We start from the raw sequence: 19,430 nt of genomic DNA on the forward strand, positions 1-19,430 counted from the left end.
GTACTATCTGAATAAAGAATGAACATAGTGCGGTCAGTTCATAAATAATTATAAATAAATCGCATACCATCTTGTTTCGAACTTGTGCAAAGCTTTTCTGACCAGCAGTGTGAGTGTCGAGATATGATTTACAACTCACCGCATTTTTCTTAGCTCTCGCCTACAAAAGACATGAAAATAAATATATAGGGAAAATTATCAATGCTCAAAATTATAAGTTGTATACCTGAACAGAATCATCATTCCAGTACTCTAAGAGCATTTTGAACCTCTCCAACGGAATATCATCTGGCCTATTCTGTAGTCTGTCTTCATCATTTGTGTAGGCTGTATAATGTGCCGCCTTGATTCGACACTTATACCCCTTCCAAGCAGCATGAATAGAATCCTCCACCCACTTTTCACATTCATCATGAATAATATACCGAGCCTTATAAATTAACGAGTTCAATATTAATACGGAATTCAGTTTAAGTCTAGTATGTCACCATAAATTGTTTTAGAAGATATCCAAGTAGATTATTGGTCATAAAGGGCATAAAATACCTTTACATAATTTCATAAAGTTTTTTTCAAGTTTTCAGGAACATGACGCCAAGTAACATACGTAAGAGACACACAAAGCTTTGCAAGTGTTCCTAAAAAGTTACTTAGTTCTGATAATACACCATCACTATCTGCAATAGGCTGGAAAAACTCGTTCACTTGAATGACAATTCTCTTGTCATAACTTCTCGTATGAACTTTATCCATTCTTGTTTTTCCTCTGAGCCTTTTAGGAGCTACAACTGATTAAGAAGTACATAAAATGTCATAAGAAAAAGCACATTACACGTACTCATAAAATCAAGCTTGATTTTAATTTACATAGTACTCATAAAATCCCAATTGAACTGCAGATAAGCGTCAAGCATTTTGTGATTATCCACAAAATCAAGTTTTACGAGACTGAACCCAACTGTTAGAGGTTCAGTAGATAAATATAATACTCATTTTTTTATGTGATGTGATTTATGTGCAAGATGCGCTTATATATACAAGATAAAGTCCAGTTATATGGTTAAGGGAAAAATATTATGCGCAGTAATAAAGTCCAGTTTATATGTTTAAGGGAAAAATCAGAGTAAACGCAGTTGTATTAAACTTATATATGCAAGATGTGCTGACCTGCTTCACCACCTTCTTCAATATCTTGCAAGGCATTTTCCTCGACAACTCTATTATAACTTGCATTTACAGCAGCTACAATAGCTTTTTCCCGTTCAGCTTTTTCCCGTTGGCGTTTCCTCATAGCAATAAATACAGCCATTGAACCATTTCCATCATCTGCTTGTGGTAACTCAATGTTAGGTACCGCAGAGTTTGTATCTTGTACAGGTGGACATGTCTCTTTCTGGCTTGCTTCCTCAATTGCTGGCGTTTTCGATGCAGCATTGGCTCGTGAACGTGTTGTTGCCCCACGTCCCATAAGAAGCTTTTTTTCACCCGCTTTCTTGGTTCTCTGCAAAATATCTTGCTTTAGTACTAGAATATAATTTTATTGGTTCTCTGCAAATTATACTTTAGGTTTGACAAACCTTCAACGGAGTAACTGATACATCACCATCACTACCATCATCCTTTCCTGGATCATAATCATGATCACTTAAGTCCTGCAACTTCTCATTGTTTTTCTTCTGGACAGAAGATCTAAGTCCAGCAGACAATGTAGGTAAATTTAGAGCCATATAAACTTCATTATTCCTCTCAACTCTTATAGCTCTTTGAATTTCATACTCTGTTAGAGGCGGTGGAGGAGGTAGGATGGTAGACTGCATGATGAATATACATGGCATAATTTAAAATTATCTACAAAAAATATACAAAATTTAAAATTCAACTAATAACAACTTACAGTGGAATGTGCCTGAGCTGGTGGAGGGGGTGGAGGGGGTAGGATAGTACCCTGTATGACATAACATCTAACCTCTAGGTCATTTTCTCCCATATTTTCATCTTGATGTGGTTGACTATGCAAATTCAATTTCCTCTTAGCAGTTCCAGACTTGTTTCTCACAGTTGCATCATTATCTTGTTTCAGGTTGTTCAATAGCGGAGACTTGCGAGTAACTACCTGAGCCATATCCACTTCCACTATTTTTTTGTTCTTTTGCTTTAGTTGTAGTTGATGAGTCGTAACAAATGTGCGCTTGACTTGTTTTTTTCCTAAAAAAAATATAATGGCAGTTACTAAGAAGCGATACATAAAAATATAAGTCCAATTTACAAAAAAAATCGAAGGAGTACCTTCGAGTATATTATGCCTTGGCCTCATGATAACATGGGGCTGCATTTGCTTAACTGGCTCAATCTTGTTATCAACAATGTTGTCCATGTAAAAGTGAATATGGTCACCACTGCTAACTTCTCCAATTAGTGTAAACATGTCAGAATCATTTGTTACCAATTTCCAGTCTCCCAACTTATCTTGGATATAAATTCCTCCAATTTCTGAGTAATGAAGATCGTCTTTGACATGCTCCAATAGGAATGTATAAGAAAACTTATCAGGATCGACACCCCTTACAAGAAACTCTTTCCCACCAGCATATCTTGTTCTTTGAAATTCTCCCTGGTGGTGGATTGTGATATGAAATCCTCCCATCCTATACAAAAAAAACAAGTTGAGTTTCTGGCAATTCTTGCAAGTAATGAACAATAAAATAAAAAGCAAAAATATAATTAAATGCATTACATTAAAATGTAATAAGATATATGAACATAATGACATATAATATACGGCAGCAAACACAGTAAAATACAATACAAACACAATGACAGATAATATACGGCAACAATCGCAGTAAAATTACAATACGAACACAATTACTAGAAGAAACAAGTTGAGTTTATATAAATTAAAGAGCAGCATACAAAGATGAATGTACTCAGTTCACTAAGTGAATTTAGGGTATTACAATAAGAGTACAATGCTAAGTTCACTGAATGACTAATTAGTCAGGTTCATTCACTTCATCTGGCTGGATGGGGACTTGTCTTTTTGGGACATCATCCCTGCACCAACTAGCTTCATCAATCTGACTTTCAAGGTGTATATCATGTAAAACAGTATCATCTTGGCCTTCATTTACATTATCATTTTCAACATCACACCAGTCCCGTGGTAGGCGCTTGATAACATTATACAACATCTTATCAACCGGGTCTTCTATGTAGAAAATCTGTTGTACTTGTGAAGCCAATACGTAAGGATCTGACTGTTGGCATAATTTATTAAAATTAACCCTAGTCAGCCCATACACATCCTTTTCTTCTTGATACCAACAACACTTAAATACGACAACTGAAAATTCACCCCAGTAGTCGACTTCTACTATCTCTTCAATTGCCCCATAGTAATTGACATTGCCAACTGTTGGGTTCTCGTCTTTTGAACTAGCAAAACTTGTAGTCAAAGCCGTCAAAAAAACACCACCGTTCTGTGTTTTACATTTGGCATCTCTGTTCTTTGAATGGAATCTATATCCATTGATTACATATCCACTGTACTCTTTAGCTGCTCTATTAGGCCCCATCGCAAGCACTTCTAGTTCTCTCGAAATGTTCAGTTTATTTGTAACCTGTTCCTTCATCCACTTCCAGAAATCCTCATTATGTTCTCTCTCCCTTTTATACCTTTTCAATTTTGCTTGACCAACAACTAAAGCACGATGCTCCCTACATTAATTATTTAGTTTAAAAAACTTGGAACAGAACGCTAGTTCTACAATAAGTAAAATAAAGAACAAGTAAATACTTACTCAATTAAAGACTCTATCTCTTTATTTCCGTTGTTAAATAGAATGTAGCGATGAATTGCCATCCATTGAGATTCTTTCAAATGAATTGATTTTCCATCTTTATTTCTTCTCGTACCAATATGGTACTCTAATTTTTCTGGACAACTTCCAAATTTAGCAGGCTTCGTAATTTTTGATCTCGAATCGCCACCCAAGAATCTTGAGCAAAATGTCAAGCCTTCTTCCGCCAGGTAACCCTCAGCGATAGATCCCTCTGGTTTGCTTCTGTTTCGCACATAAGACTTTAATTTGCACAAATAGCGCTCAATAGGAAACATGGAGCGAACGTGTGCCGGTCCACCATATTGCACTTTACTGCATAAGTGAACCAGCAAATGTACCATTATGTCGAAGAAGGCATTCACAAATATATTCTCAAATTGACAAAGGATTTCCATAATTTCTTGTTGCAGCCTTCGAAGTTCATTCAAGTCGATAACTTTTCTCCAAATACCTCTCAAAAATGCCCCTAGTCTGATAAAAACTTTCGCAACTTCAGGTTTTAGTGATTTTTCCACCGCAAACTGTAGCAAATAGTGCAAGAGAAAGTGAGCATCATGGCTCTTATAGCCAGAGATTTTCCTCTCTTTCGTGTGCACATATCGACTGATATTTGATGCACTACCATATGGCAATTTCACATTTTTTAGTACTGCGCAAAATAAATCTTTCTCTTTATTTGTCATATCAAATACGGCAGCCCTAATTTCAAGGTGTTTCCCATCAAGTGATCGAACAGGATGGAGGGCCTTCCTAATGCCAAGTTCTTTTAAATCTAAACGTGCATTCACATGGTCCTTTGTCTTGCCAGCCATATTTAGCAGAGTGCCAAGAATGTTGTCACAAACATTCTTCTCAATATACATTACGTCGAGGTTGTGTCGATGCAAATTATGACTCCAATATGGTAAATTGAAAAAAACTGACTTTTTCTTAAAGGGGGAATCAACCTTCTTCACCTTTTTTTGTCCTGGTTCCTTCTTCTTTTTTCCAAACTGATTTTGGAAATTAGACAGCAAATCTTCTATGTCTGTTTCTGATAGAATTGCAGGGGGTTGTCCCAATTCTATTTGTCTGTTGAACCTTCTTTTGTCAAACCTCCACTTATGATCGGAATCGAGAAACTTCCTATGATTCATATAGCACATCTTTTTACTATATTTTAGGTACATGGAAGATGTCTCATAATTACAAACGGGACACCCTAAGTAACCCTTCGTGCTCCATCCCGATAATATCGCATATCCCGGGAAATCGCTAATTGTCCAAAGAATACTTGCACGTAAGATAAAGGTCTGATCAGTAAAGGCATCATAGGTTTATATGCCTTCACTCCATAATTCTATCAACTCAGCCACTAGAGGTTACATATAGACATCGATGCTATTTTTAGGAGAATCTGGACCAGAAATAAGAGTTGACAGAATGAGGTTTTCTGGCTTCATACACAACCATGGTGGAAGGTTGTAATTGACCAAAATAATTGGCCAAGTACTGTGATTTGTATTCATGGTACGAAAAGGGTTAAAACCGTCAGCTGCTAAACCTAGCCTAATGTTTCTATTTTCTGACGAGAACTGGGGATATCTCGCATCCATTGTTTTCCAAGCTTCGGGATCAGCGGAATGTCTAAGTTTCCCATCCCTTTGACGTCCAACTGCATGCCATACCATAAGTTCTGAAAAATCTTTACACATAAAGAGTCATTGCAGCCTTGGCTTTAGTGGAAAATACCTCATCACATTCGCCGGGACTTTGTGAATCACCTTCTCCGGATTACTGTCTGAAGTGCCTTTCTTCTCGCGTACAATCCATCTTGAAAGGCCGCAAGTTTTGCAAGAGTCCTCTTTTTCATCTTCACCCCAATACAACATACAATGGTTAGGGCATGCGTGTATTTTTTTATAATCGAGCCCTAACTCTTTAATCACGTTCTTTGCAGCATAGAAAGACAATGGTATGTTTTCCTCTGGAAACGCATCTCGGATCAGCTCTAGTATATCCCCGAATCCTGACTCCGTAATTCCGTGAACACATTTTAAGGAATAAAGTCGGACAATAAAACTTAATCGTGAGAATTTTTTACAGCCTGGATATAAAGGTTGTTTTCCCTCCTCATAAAATCTTTTAGAATCAACAGTTGGTCCATTTGTACGGTCCAGCATCTCATCTAAATTATCTCCAAAATGTAGATTATTCTCCCAGTCCATATCTTCATCGTCACTACCGTTATTTGGACTTAAAATCTATGAAACTTCTACAATCCAGTTCACATATAATGGGTAAGGACCACTACATATGAGATGATCGTAGATAAATTCTCGACGCTGCCACTTACTATTTTTACAATTTCGGCAAGGGCATGTCATTTCATCACCTACTGCCAATTTGGGGAAGGCATTATCCAAAAATGCATTAACCCATTTCCTATATCCTTGACTATGCTTTGGAAGGTATATCCAAATATTTTCATCCTCATCCATTACTACAATTAAGAAGCATGATAATGTTATACTAAAAGGGTAAGAAAGGCACCAAAGTAGCCTAGTTCACATACAAAGACTAGTGAGCTAAAAGAACTACATTTAATATGTATTCCTTAATATATAACTTAAGTAGATTACTAATTACGTTGATACAAGACTAAAAAAGCAGGCCTGTATCACAGCACATATCGATACTTATCAATTAATAGGCATTGTATCACAGAATAGTATGAACATATGGTGTTCATACTTCATACACAACAATATATGTACTTATGGTCACGCCCCCGAGTCTAACCCCCTCTCTTCTCTCGTGTTCAACAACAATATATAATAATGTTCAATGATTATTGCATGCAATTTGTGAATGCTCCCACCATACTTTTTCAATTTCTGCCTAATCCTTCATTTACTTGTAACTTGTAAACTTTAGTAGTACACTAGTAATACTTAGGGGCCTGAGCGCTAATAGAAGGAATTACAAGAGCCAATAAAAGTGCAAAAACAGTATTCACAAACAGATAAATACAACTATATATATAGAACAAACAGATGTTGCCTCCACTTATTTAAAACAGATAAATGCAACTATTCTGATTTTAAAACCGATATGCCTATTATAGAGAGTAACAACCTTTCATGGTTGACAAAAAAACACATAACATATAACAAAAAAACACCCAATAGTAAATACTTCATAACATTCATGTATAACAAAATGACTGAACAAAAAACGCAGAACATTCATAACATTATGCAAATACGCATATAACCCAATACCCCCGTATCGATAACATATAACAAAAAAAACCCAATAGTAAACACCCAATAGTAAACACCCAATAGTAACATATAACAAATATGCATAACATATAACATATAACATGCAAATACACATAACATTCAATAGCCCCAAATCGATATCCCTAACATTCATGTATAACAAATATGCATAACCCGAAGTAACAAAGGTTTAATACCTGCAAATCGAAGCTCGACCCGACTGAACAAGCACCAACCCGACTAAATAAGCTCCAACCCGACTGAACAAGCTCCAAACCCTAATTTAAATCAAAACGAGAGACCAATTAATTAAAATATAAAAAGAGTAAATTAAACAAAAAACCCTAATTTCAAAAACCCCTGATTTTAAAAAGCCCTAATTTGAAGAACCCAAAGCCTCAATCGTTAATCGTTAATCGTTAATCGTTAAATCGTTGATTTGCAAGAATAAGAGAGAGTTGAGAGCTTTACGAGAGAGTTAGAGTGAGAGAGAGAGAGAGAGAGAGAGAGAGAGAGAGAGAGAGAGAGAGAGAGAGAGAGAGAGAGAGAGAGAGAGAGAGAGAGAGAGAGAGTGGGTTAGAGTGAGAGAGAGTAAGTTAGAGTGAGAGAGAGTGAGTTAGACTGAGAGGGAAATGGTTAAAGTGAGAGAAGCGGCTAGTTTTGCCGCCCAGCTTTTTCAACGGGTTCCGTGTAAATTTTATTAATTTTTGTTAAATAAAAGATTATATTTATGTTTAGGTGATTTAAATATATATTATTTTCATAATAAAATATTAAATTTAAATTTTATAAGGATATATTTTAGCATATTAAAATGAATAAGGCATTTATAAATTAAACTTTTATATTTTATAAAAAAAATCAGTTCATTTGAAAATAAATATAACTTAAATAATTATTTTAAAATTTTTATTGAAATTAGTAATAAATTTTTTTATAAATGACCTAAGGCAACATATCCTTGCATGTTGCTATATGAAATGTATATTTTTCAAATGTAACACCACTTTGTACCTAAGGTAACATAAAAAACAAAGTGTTTTAGTAGATCAAAACTAGCATACCTAATGTAACATTATTTAGCAACACCGATTTATGAGATGTTCCCGTAGGTCATTTATGGTGTAGTGGGATAAAAAGGATTTAAATTAAAGGATTATGATAGAGGATCATAAAAAGAAATATAATGTATTGAGAAAGGTTAAGGGAACCTAAGTAATAAGATCCCGGGTATGATCCTTCAAACGATAAACGAAAACAAAAGTTAAGCGAACCGTATAACAGATCAGCGGTCATTAGGCAAACAATTAGGAAGTTAATCAAAGGGATTAGAGAGGATGATGTCACCCAACCAATGAGAAGGGGACAAGGAGGGGAGGATGACATCATGAGGATGACACAAGCATGACATGGGAAGGAAGGAGGTGTGGTTGAATGAGAACCACACAAATTCAAGGGCAACAAGGTAATTGACTAAATCAAACACAAAAACAAATCAACCAAGCCAAGAAAAATCATTTTTCATCAAAATCAAAAAGAACCAAGGCATTGTTCATCTTTTGCTCTCGGCTTTTTAGCTTTTTAAAGGGCAGGAATTTCAAAATCAAGGATCCAAGCTTCCTAAATTGGTAAGATAATTCCCTAATCATCTTCATGCTTAGTTAGGGCTATATCATGAGTTTAAGCCATTAATTCCTTCTCAATATTCTTCATTTAATCAAAGAAGAAGACAATGAATAGTGTTTTGTTTTTAACTTGAAATTTTTCTTGTTTTCCTTGAAGATCCAAGCATTCCTAAGACTTCTCAAAGCTTCTTAAGGCTTCCTAGCTCCTCCCACCACTTCAAGGAAGGTATACCATCTCCAAACCCTAGATTCCTATGTATTGTAAGATGATTTTGATTAGTAGGGTGATATTGTAGCTTGTTGTTGTGATTAGAGTTTGGGATTTGAAATGGTAGTGAAATGGAATGGTAAATGTTGTGGTTTTGATTAAAAGAACTTAAGTATGATTAAAGTTAAGCTTAGGCATAAGTATGAATGTTAAAATTGAATTGGTTGGGGTTGTTATGATGTGATAAGGATGGATGTTGGTTGTATGTTGGATTTGAGGTTGAATTGGGATGGTTTTGAATGGTTTAAAATTTGGAAATCGCGTAAACATAGCCGTCGTAACGTCCGATTTTCTTTGGACTGTTTTTGTGCATAACATTAGGACCCGAGAACCCCCTTCTAGATTATGACCACTGCCATGTTTAGATAGCTCATGTTACGAGCTTCGTTTTGATATGTAGTTCGTTCGATTCCGATGCACGGTTTAGGAGAAACGACCGTTTCAAGTAACGGCATTTCGCGAACGAAACTTTTCCCCTCGCCTTACTTTGAAACATAGGTTAAAGACCAAAAAGGGTTAATTAATGTATGAAACATTTATGGTAAGTGTGTTAGGCAGTTGGTAAGACACTCGCGAAGGAATCGCCTTAAAACTCGTAAAGGTTAAATTATTAAAAATAGTGGAGCCGAGGGAACCCGAGTGACTTAAGCAAATCAGTAAGCGCAAAACAAGCGTTAGAGTCTAAGTTAGTTAAAGTATAGATTTACAAGTGACTTTGGTTTAATTCCAACTTACTTGTTGTGTATAGGTTACTAGACTCTTCCCGAGCCTTTTATCACCCCAAGTCGCTCAGGCAAGTTTTCTACCAGTTATAACTGTTGTTGTGATGTATATGTGTATATGCATTATCTTGCGATAGATGCATGTTGGTTAATTAGCAAATGTTGTTATATATTGAAGCATGCTGCTATGGTATATATATATGCATGCCTATTTCGTATTCTTTCCATATATAATTGTTGATAATACCTATGCTAGAGGATAGCGGTAATTTGCATATACCCTTAGTATAGGGACCCAAAGGTGAAAATATTTTCTAAAACCGGGAGTCGAGGATCCCGAGTAGGTTTTGTATATATGGATATAAATATATATATATATACTTATATATATATAGGGTCATAGTTATCAAAACTATTAATCGAATAAGGTTTATTCGGTAACTTTAACTTTATTTTATTATTGAATATTATTTCGAATATTATTCGAAGGCTAATGACTCCTTTATATTAAATGAATATTATTTTGAATATTCATTCGAGGACTTATGACTCCTTCTATTTTATTATTTGAATATTATTTGAATATTCATTCGAGGGCTTATGACTCAGTTTATATTATTTAATGAATATTATTTGAATATTCATTTGAGGATCTATGACTCCGATTATTTGCTGAGATATATTCTTTATTTTATTAAAGAATAAGGTGTCAATAATCAAACTTATTTTCAATTATTCAAATAAAGATAGTACTTTCATATAAGTATATCTTTGGTTATTTAATAATCATTTCAAGTATAAGTTTTAATACTTCTACTTCAATTATTTTATAAAGATTATTCTTTATGGGAATATTATATAAATAATAATATTCAGACATTTTCTAAATATTCTGGGGACTGATTTACTTCATTAAATCAGCCTTACTCCAAACACTCTTTAAAGTGTTTTCGAGTCTTCAAAATGATTTTTAAAAGTTAGAGCGGATCCCAAAACTCATTTTTATATTTAAGATCTTCCTTTTTAAGGGGATTTAAATACTCGCTCAAAACCTGAGGGATCCGGCTCTGTGGTGTATTTTATATTCGCAACACAGTTGCAGTTTTGGTAAATGAATTGATTACTTACCCAACGTTCGGGAAGTAAGTCCATCTATTGAGTTGGCATAAGCAACATGGGCTCAGTGGGTGTCCATCTTAGTGTAAGTGGCTCAGTGGGAGTCCATCAAATACATAAGTGGCTGAGTGGCAGTCCAGCATAAGGTCCTATTACGACCAGGGTGATGACCAGTGGGGAATTCGTCCATCTACTAGTAGAAAAGATGGGTATCTTCGCCTGATCAGCAAGATATCTGGTTTATGCCAAATTCTTTTCCTTTCCAAATTTATTGGATATTGCAATTCTGTTCATAGTTTACATGACAGAGGTTTTCAAGAAATTATATAAAGAAGATGTATAGGTGGATATATATATATATATCAGAACTTAATGAAGTATATCATGACTTCATTTCCTTTAATAAAATTTCAAAGATTTAATCTATTCAAATCTTGTCTTGTAGTCTTATCTATGTGATGAACTGTTGAAAACTCTTTATACTTTGAACAGTGGTAGTTCAAGTAGCTTTATAAATGATATAAGTGTAGTGAAGTATTTGGTAACTTCATCCCTTGTTTTTACTTATATCTAGTAAGTAATTATCTTACACTTGATAAAAGATTCTAGTAAGTATCCATTTAGATACTTATATTATTGTTATCACTATATATTATCTTGCAAGCTGTAAGGCTCACTCTTGCTTTATTTCTTCATCACACAACAACAGTTAGGAAAGATGGCCAGACTCCAGCAGACCCAGCGCAAGCGCGTGGGAAGCGTCCCGCGTCTTCCCGATGATGTTGTAGCTGCTATAGCTGCAGAGGTAGATCTATTGTAGATCAGACCATCTACTTTTGAGAATCAATTATGTATAATTATAACTTGTGGCAGATAATGGCAATTAACTGTAAATTTATCAAGTAATTGTTTTGGGTTGTAATAACTTTTAAATTGTGGATTCAAAGACTTGTACTTATTTCAATTTCATCTCTGAGACTATAACGGGTTGTGGTGTGTGTTAGTGTGGGGTCACAGCATAAGGTTATTATTATTAATTAAGTGATGTGATATTGTGGAAAGAAAGACCGTGACGACCCGGATCCCCGACCCCGGATCTGGGGGTGTTACAAAGTAGCTCAACATTGACTCGTGTAAACTGAAACTAAGAGGTGGTAAAAGGATGTCAAATTGGATGTATATGATGTTTACATGTTGATTTCCCTAATATATGGTGGCAAGTGAATCTTATAGGGAGCAAAATCACTCTAATATGGTATAGACTTACTTAAAAAGTTGATTATAGCCAAAATGTTGCCCAAAATTGACTCGTATAAAACTAGTACCAAGAGGAGGTAAAACGATGTAAAATTGGATGTATATAATCTTTACATGTTAATTGTATCAATATATGGTGGAAAGTGACTCTTATAGTGTGGAAAATCACTCTAATATTGTGTAAAGTGACTTACATGGTTTATTTTAGCCAAAATGTGGCCCAAAATTGACTCGTATAAAGTGGTACCAAGACATGGTAAACGGATGTCAAATTGGATGTATATGATGTTTACATGTTAATTATACCAATATATGGTGGAAAGTGACTCTTAGAGGGTGAAAATTCACTCTAATATGGTGTAAAGTGACTTACAAGGTTGATTAGAGCCAAAATGTTGCCCAAAATTGACTCATATGAAAGTGGTTCCAAGAGGAGGTAAAAGGATGTCCAATTGGATGTATATGATGTTTACATGTTAATTGTACTAATATATGGTGGCAAGTGACTCTTGTAGGGTGCAAAATTACTCTAATATTGTGTAAAGTGCCCTACAAGGTTGATTAGAGCCAAATATGGCCAAGAATTGACTCGTAAAAATGTGGTACCAAGAGGAGGTAAAAGGATGTCAAAATGGATGTATATGATGTTTACATGTTAATTGTACTAATATATGGTGGCAAGTGACTCTTATAGGGTGCAAAATCACTCGAATATGGTGTAAGGTGACTTACAAGGTTGATTAGAGCCGTAATTTGGCCCAAAATTGACTCGTATAAAAGTGGTACCAAGAGGTCGTAGAAGGATGTCAAATTGAATGTATATGATGTTTACATGTTAATTGTACCAATATAAGGTGGCAAATGACTCTTATAGGGTGTAAAATCACTCTAATATGGTGTAAAGTGACTTACAAGGTTGATTAGAGCCAAAATAAGGCCGAAAATTGACTCGTGTAAAGTAGTACCAAGAGGTGGTAAAACGATGTCAAATTGGATGTGTATAATGTTTATATGTTAATTGTACTAATATATAGAGCCAAGTGACTCTTATAGGGTGCAAAGTCACTCTAATATGGTTTAAAGTTACTTACAAGGTGGATTAGAACCAAATTGTGGCCCAAAATTGACTCGTATAAAACTATTACCAAGAGGAGATAAAAGGATGTCAAATTGGTTGTATATAATGTTTACATGTTAATTGTACCAATATATGGTGGCAAGTGATTTTTATTGGGTGTAAAATCAGTCTAATATGGTGTAAAGTGACTTACAAGGTTGATTATAACCAAAATATAGCTCAAAATTGACTCGTGTAAAGTGAAACTAAGAGGTGGTAAAAGGATGTCAAATTGGATGTATATGATGTTTACATGTTAATTGCCCTAATATATGGTGGCAAGTGACTCTTATAGGGAGCAAAATCACTCTAATATGGTATAAAGTTATTTACAAAGTTGATTATAACCAAAATGTTGCCCAAAATTGACTCGTATAAAACTATTACCAAGAGAAGGTAAAAGGATGTCAAATTGGTTGTATATAATCTTTACATGTTAATTGTACCAATATATGGTGGAAAGTGACTCTTATAGGGTGCAAAATCACTCTAATATGGTGTAAAATCACTCTAATATGGTGTAAAGTGACTTACAAGTTTGATTATAGCAAAAAATGTAGCCCAAAATTGACTCGTGTAAAGTGGTACTAAGAGGTGGTAAAAAGATGTCAAATTGGATGTACATGATGTTTATTTGTTAATTGTACTAATATATGGTGGCAAATGACTCTTATAGGATGCAAAATCACTCTAATATGGTGTAAAGTGACTTACAAGGTTGATTAGAGCCGTCATGTGGCCCAAAATTGACTCGTATAAAAGTGGTTCCAAGAGGTGGTAAAAGGATGTCAAATTGGATGTATATGATGTTTACATGTTAATTGTACCAATATATGGTGGCAAGTGACTCTTATAGGGTGGAAAATCACTTTAATATGGTGTAAAGTGACTTACGAGGTTGATTATAGCCAAAATGTGGCCCAAAATTGACTCGTATAAAGTGGTACCAAGAGGTGGTAAAAGATTGTCAAATTGGATATATATAATGTTTACATGTTAATTGAACTAATATATAGTTCTAAGTGACTCTTATACGGTGCAAAGTCACTCTATTATGGTGTAAAGTTACTTACAAGGTTGATTAGAGCCAAAATGTGGCCTAAAATTGACTCGGATAAAAATATTACCAAGAGGAGGTAAAAGGATCTCATATTGGATGAATATAATGTTAACATGTTAATTGTACCAATATATGGTGACAAGTTACTCTTATAGGGTGCAAAATCACTCTAATATGGTGTAAAGTGACTTACAAGGTTGATTATAGCCAAAATGTGGCCCAAAATTTATTCATCTAAAGTGGTGCTAAGAGGTGGTAAAAGGATGTCAAATTAAATGTATATGATGTTTACATGTTAATTGTACCAATATATGGTGGCAACTGACTTTTATTGGGTGCAAACTTAGTCTAATATGGTGTAAAGTGACTTACAAAGTTGATTATAACCAAAAATGTAGCTCAAAATTGACTAGTGTAAAGTGAAACTAAGAGGTGGTAAAAGGATGTCAAATTGGATGTATATGATGTTTACATGTTGATTGCCCTAATATATGGTGGCAAGTGAATCTTATAGGGTGCAAAATCACTCTAATTTGGTATAAAGTTACTTACAAAGTTGATTATAGGCAAAATTTTGCCCAAAATTGACTCGTATAAAACTTGTACCAAGAGGAGGTAAAAGGATGTCAAATTGGATGTATATAATCTTTACATTTTAATTGTATCAATATATGGTGGAAAGTGACTCTTATAGGGTGGAAAATCACTCTAATATTGTGTAAAGTGACTTACAAGGTTGATTATAGCCAAAATGTGGCCCAAAATTGACTCGTATAAAGTGGTAACAAGAGATGGTAAACGGATGTCAAATTGGATGTATATGATGTTTACATGTTAATTGTACCAATATAAGGTGGCAAGTGACTCTTAGAGGGTGAAAAATCACTCCAATATGGTGTAAAGTGACTTACAAGTTTGATTAGAGCCGTAATTTGGCCCAAAATTGACTCGTATAAAAGTGGTACTAAGAGGTCGTAAAAGGATGTCAAATTGAATGTAGTTGATGTTTACATGTTAATTGTACCAATATAAGGTGGAAATTGACTTTTATAGGGTGTAAAATCACTCTAATATGGTGTAAAGTGACTTACAAGGTTGATTAGAGCCAAAATGTGGCCGAAAATTGACTGATGTAAAGTAGTACCAAGAGGTGGTAAAACGATGTCAAATTGGATGTGTATAACGTTTACATGTTAATTTTACTAATATGTAGAGCCAAGTGACTCTTATAGGGTGCAAAGTCACTCTAATATGGTTTAAAGTTACTTACAAGGTTGATTAGAGCCAAATTGTAGCCCAAAATTGACTCGTATAAAACTATTACCAAGAGGAGATAAAAGGATGTCAAATTGGATGTATATAATGTTTACATGTTTATTGTACATATATATGGTGGCAAGTGACTTTTATTGGGTGCAAAATCAATCTAATATGGTGTAAAGTGACTGACAAGGTTGATTATAGCCAAAATGTAGCTCAAAATTGACTCGTGTAAAGTGAAACTAAGAGGTGGTAAAAGGATGTCAAATTGCATGTATATGATGTTTACATGTTAATTGCCCTAATATATGGTGGCAAGTGACTCTTATAGGGTGCAAAATCACTCTAATATGGTATAAAGTTACTCACAATGTTGATTATAGCCAAAATGTTGTCCAAAATTGACTCGTATAAAACTAGTACCAAGAGGAGGTAAAAGGATGTCAAATTGGATGTATATACTCTTTACATGTTAATTGTACCAATATATGGTAGAAAGTGACTCTTATGGGTTGGAAAATCACTCTAATATTGTGTAAAGTGACTTACAAGGTTGATTACAGCCAAAATGTGGCCCAAAATTGACTCGTATAAAGTGGTACCAAGAGATGGTAAACGGATGTTAAATTGGATGTACATGATGTTTACATGTTAATTATATTAATAAATGGTGGCAAGTGACTCTTATAGGGTGCAAAATCACTCTAATATGGTCTAAAATGACTTACAAGGTTGATTATAGCCAAAATGTGGCCCAAAATTGACTGGTGTAAAGTGGTACTAAGTGGTGGTAAAAAGATGTCAAATTTGATGTATATGATGTTTACATGTTAATTGTACCAATATATGGTGGCAAATGACTGTTATAGGATGCAAAATCACTCTAATATGGTGTAAAGTGACTTACAAGGTTGATTAGAGCTGTAATGTGGCCCAAAATTGACTCGTATAAAAGTGGTACCAAGAGGTCGTAAAAGGATGTCAAATTAAATGTATATGATGTTTACATGTTAATTGTACCAATATAAGGTGGCAAATGACTCTTATAGGGTGTAAAATCACTCTAATATGGTGTAAAGTGACTTACAAGGTTGATTAGAGCCAAAATGTGGCCCGAAATTGACTCGTGTAAAGTAGTACCAAGAGGTGGTAAAAGGATGTCAAATTGGATGTGTATAATGTTTACAAGTTAATTGTACTAATATATAGGCCAAGTGACTCTTATTAGGTGCAAAGTCACTCTAATATGGTTTAAAGTTACTTACAAGGTTGATTAGAGCCAAATTGTGACCCAAAATTGACTCGTATAAAACTATTACCAAGAGGAGATAAAAGGATTTCAAATTGGATGTATATAATGTTTACATGTTAATTGTACCAATATATGGTGGCAAGTGACTTTTATTGGGTGCAAAATCAGTCTAATATGGTGTAAAGTGACTTACAAGGTTGATTATAGCCAAAAATGTAGCTCAAAATTGACTCGTGTAATGTGAAACTAAGAGGTGGTAAAAGGATGTCAAATTGGATGTATATGATGTTTACATGTTGATTGCCCTAATATATGGTGGCAAGTGAATCTTATAGAGTGCAAAATCACTCTAATATGGTATAGAGTTACTTACAAACTTGATTATAGCCAAAATGTTGCCCAAAATTGACTCGTATAAAACTAGTACTAAAAGGAGGTAAAAGACTGTCAATTTGGATGTATATAATCTTTACATGTTAATTGTATCAATATATGGTGGAAAGTGACTCTTATAGGGTGGAAAATCACTCTAATATTGTGTAAAGTGACTTACATGGGTTATTATAGCCAAAATGTAACCCAAAATTGACTCGTATAATGTGGTACCAAGAGATGGTAAACGAATGTCAAATTAGATGTATATGATGTTTACATGTTAATTGTACCAATATATGGTGGCAAGTGACTCTTAGAGGGTGCAAAATCACTCTAATATGGTGTAAAGTGACTTACAAGGTTGATTAGAGCCAAAATGTTGCCCAAAATTGACTCGTATGAAAGTGGTACCAAGAGGAGGTAAAAGGATGTCCAATTGGATGTATATGATGTTTAAATATTAATTGTACTAATATATGGTGGCAAGTGACTCTTATAGGGTGCAAAATTACTCTAATATGGTGTAAAGTGCCCTATAAGGTTGATTAGAGCCAAATGTGGCCAAGAATTGACTAGTACGAAAGGGGTACCAAGAGGAGGTAAAAGGATGTCCAATTGGATGTATATGATGTTTACATGTTAATTGTACTAATATATGGTGGCAAGTGACTCTTATAGGGTGCAAAATCACTCTAATATGGTGTAAAGTGACTTACAAGGTTGATTATAGCCAAAATGTGGCTCAAAATTGACACGTGTAAAGTGGTACTAAGAGGTGGTAAAAAGATGTCAAATTTGATGTATATGATGTTTAGATGTTAAATATACCAATATATGGTGGCAAGTGACTCTTATAGGGTGCAAAATTACTCTAGTATGGGGTAAAGTGCCCTACAAGGTTGATTAGAGCCAAAATGTTACCAAAAATTGACTCATATGAAAATGGTACCAAGAGGAGGTAAAAGGATGTCCAATTGGATGTATATGATGTTTACATGTTAATTGTACTAATATATGGTGGCAAGTGACTCTTATAGGTTGCAAAATCACTCTAATATGGTGTAAAGTGACTTACAAGGTTGATTATAGCCAAAATTGACTCGTGTAAATTGGTACTAAGAGGTGGTAAAAAGATGTCAAATTTGATTTATATGATGTTTACATGTTAATTGTACCAATATAAGGTGGCAAATGACTCTTATAGGGTTTAAAATCACTCTAATATGGTGGAAAGTGACTTACAAGGTTGATTAGAGCCAAAATGTGGCCCAAAATTGACTCGTGTAAAGTAGTACCAAGAGGTGGTAAAAGGATGTCAAATTGGATGTGTATAATGTTTACAAGTTAAGTGTACTAATATATAGAGCCAAGTGACTCTTATTGGGTGCAAAGTCTCTCTAATATGGTTTAAAGTTACTTACAAGGTTGATTAGAGCCAAATTGTGGCCCAAAATTGACTCGTATAAAACTATTACCAAAAGGAGATAAAAGGATGTCAAATTGGATGTATATATTGTTTACATGTTAATTGTACCAATATATGGTGGCAAGTGACTTTTATTGGGTGCAAAATCAGTCTAATATGGTGTAAAGTGACTTACAAGGTTGATTATAGCCAAAAATGTAGCTCAAAATTGACTCGTGTAAAGTGAATCTAAGAGGTGGTAAAAGGATGTCAAATTGGATGTATATGATGTTTACATGTTAATTGCCCTAATATATGGTGGCAAGTGAATCTTATAGGGAGCAAAATCACTCTAATATGGTATAGAGTTACTTAAAAAGTTGATTATAGCCAAAATGTTGCCCAAAATTGACTCGTATAAAACCAGTACCAAAAGGAGGTAAAAGGGTGTCAAATTGGAGGTATATAATCTTTACATGTTAATTGTATCAATATATGGTGGAAAGTGACTCTTAAAGGGTGGAAAATCACTCTAATATTGTGTAAAGTGACCTACATGGTTGATTTTAGCCAAAATGTGGCCCAAAATTGACTCTTATAATGTGGTACCAAGAGATGGTAAACGGATGTCAAATTGGATGTATATGATGTTTACATGTTAATTGTACCAATATATGGTGGCAAGTGACTCTTAGAGGGTGCAAAATCACTCTAATATGGTGTAAAGTGACTTACAAGGTTGATTAGAGCCGTAATGTGGCCCAAAATTGACTCGTATAAAAGTGGTACCAAGAGGTCGTAAAAGGATGTCAAATTGAATGTATATGATGTTTACATGTTAATTGTACCAATATAAGGTGGCAAA

General features: G+C 34.5%; 1 protein-coding gene across 1 annotated transcript; it reads right to left on the reverse strand.

Annotated features, from left to right (window-relative positions):
* Positions 1 to 2,993: 2,993 nt before the first annotated feature.
* Positions 2,994 to 6,049, reverse strand: LOC141699855 (uncharacterized). Its single transcript, XM_074503662.1, has 3 exons — positions 5,574 to 6,049; positions 3,801 to 4,967; positions 2,994 to 3,717 (listed from the first exon to the last, which is right to left on the reverse strand). The coding sequence occupies exons 1-3, from the start codon at positions 6,047 to 6,049 to the stop codon at positions 2,994 to 2,996; spliced, it is 2,367 nt and encodes a 788-aa protein (XP_074359763.1).
* Positions 6,050 to 19,430: the final 13,381 nt, after the last annotated feature.

Source organism: Apium graveolens, unplaced genomic scaffold (genome assembly GCF_009905375.1).
Source record: "Apium graveolens cultivar Ventura unplaced genomic scaffold, ASM990537v1 ctg1429, whole genome shotgun sequence".
NCBI classification, from domain to species: domain Eukaryota; kingdom Viridiplantae; phylum Streptophyta; class Magnoliopsida; order Apiales; family Apiaceae; genus Apium; species Apium graveolens.

What these genes read in the sequence shown, in the direction of transcription:
- LOC141699855 (XM_074503662.1), bottom strand. Translation starts at nt 6,049, where the DNA reads ATGGACTGGGAGAATAATCTACATTTTGGAGATAATTTAGATGAGATG. An exon ending in GTCCCGGCGAATGTGATGAG is followed by an intron (nt 4,968 to 5,573) that starts GTATTTTCCACT and finishes TATGAATCATAG; the next exon opens with GAAGTTTCTCGATTCCGATC. An exon ending in GAGATAGAGTCTTTAATTGA is followed by an intron (nt 3,718 to 3,800) that starts GTAAGTATTTAC and finishes TAATTAATGTAG; the next exon opens with GGAGCATCGTGCTTTAGTTG.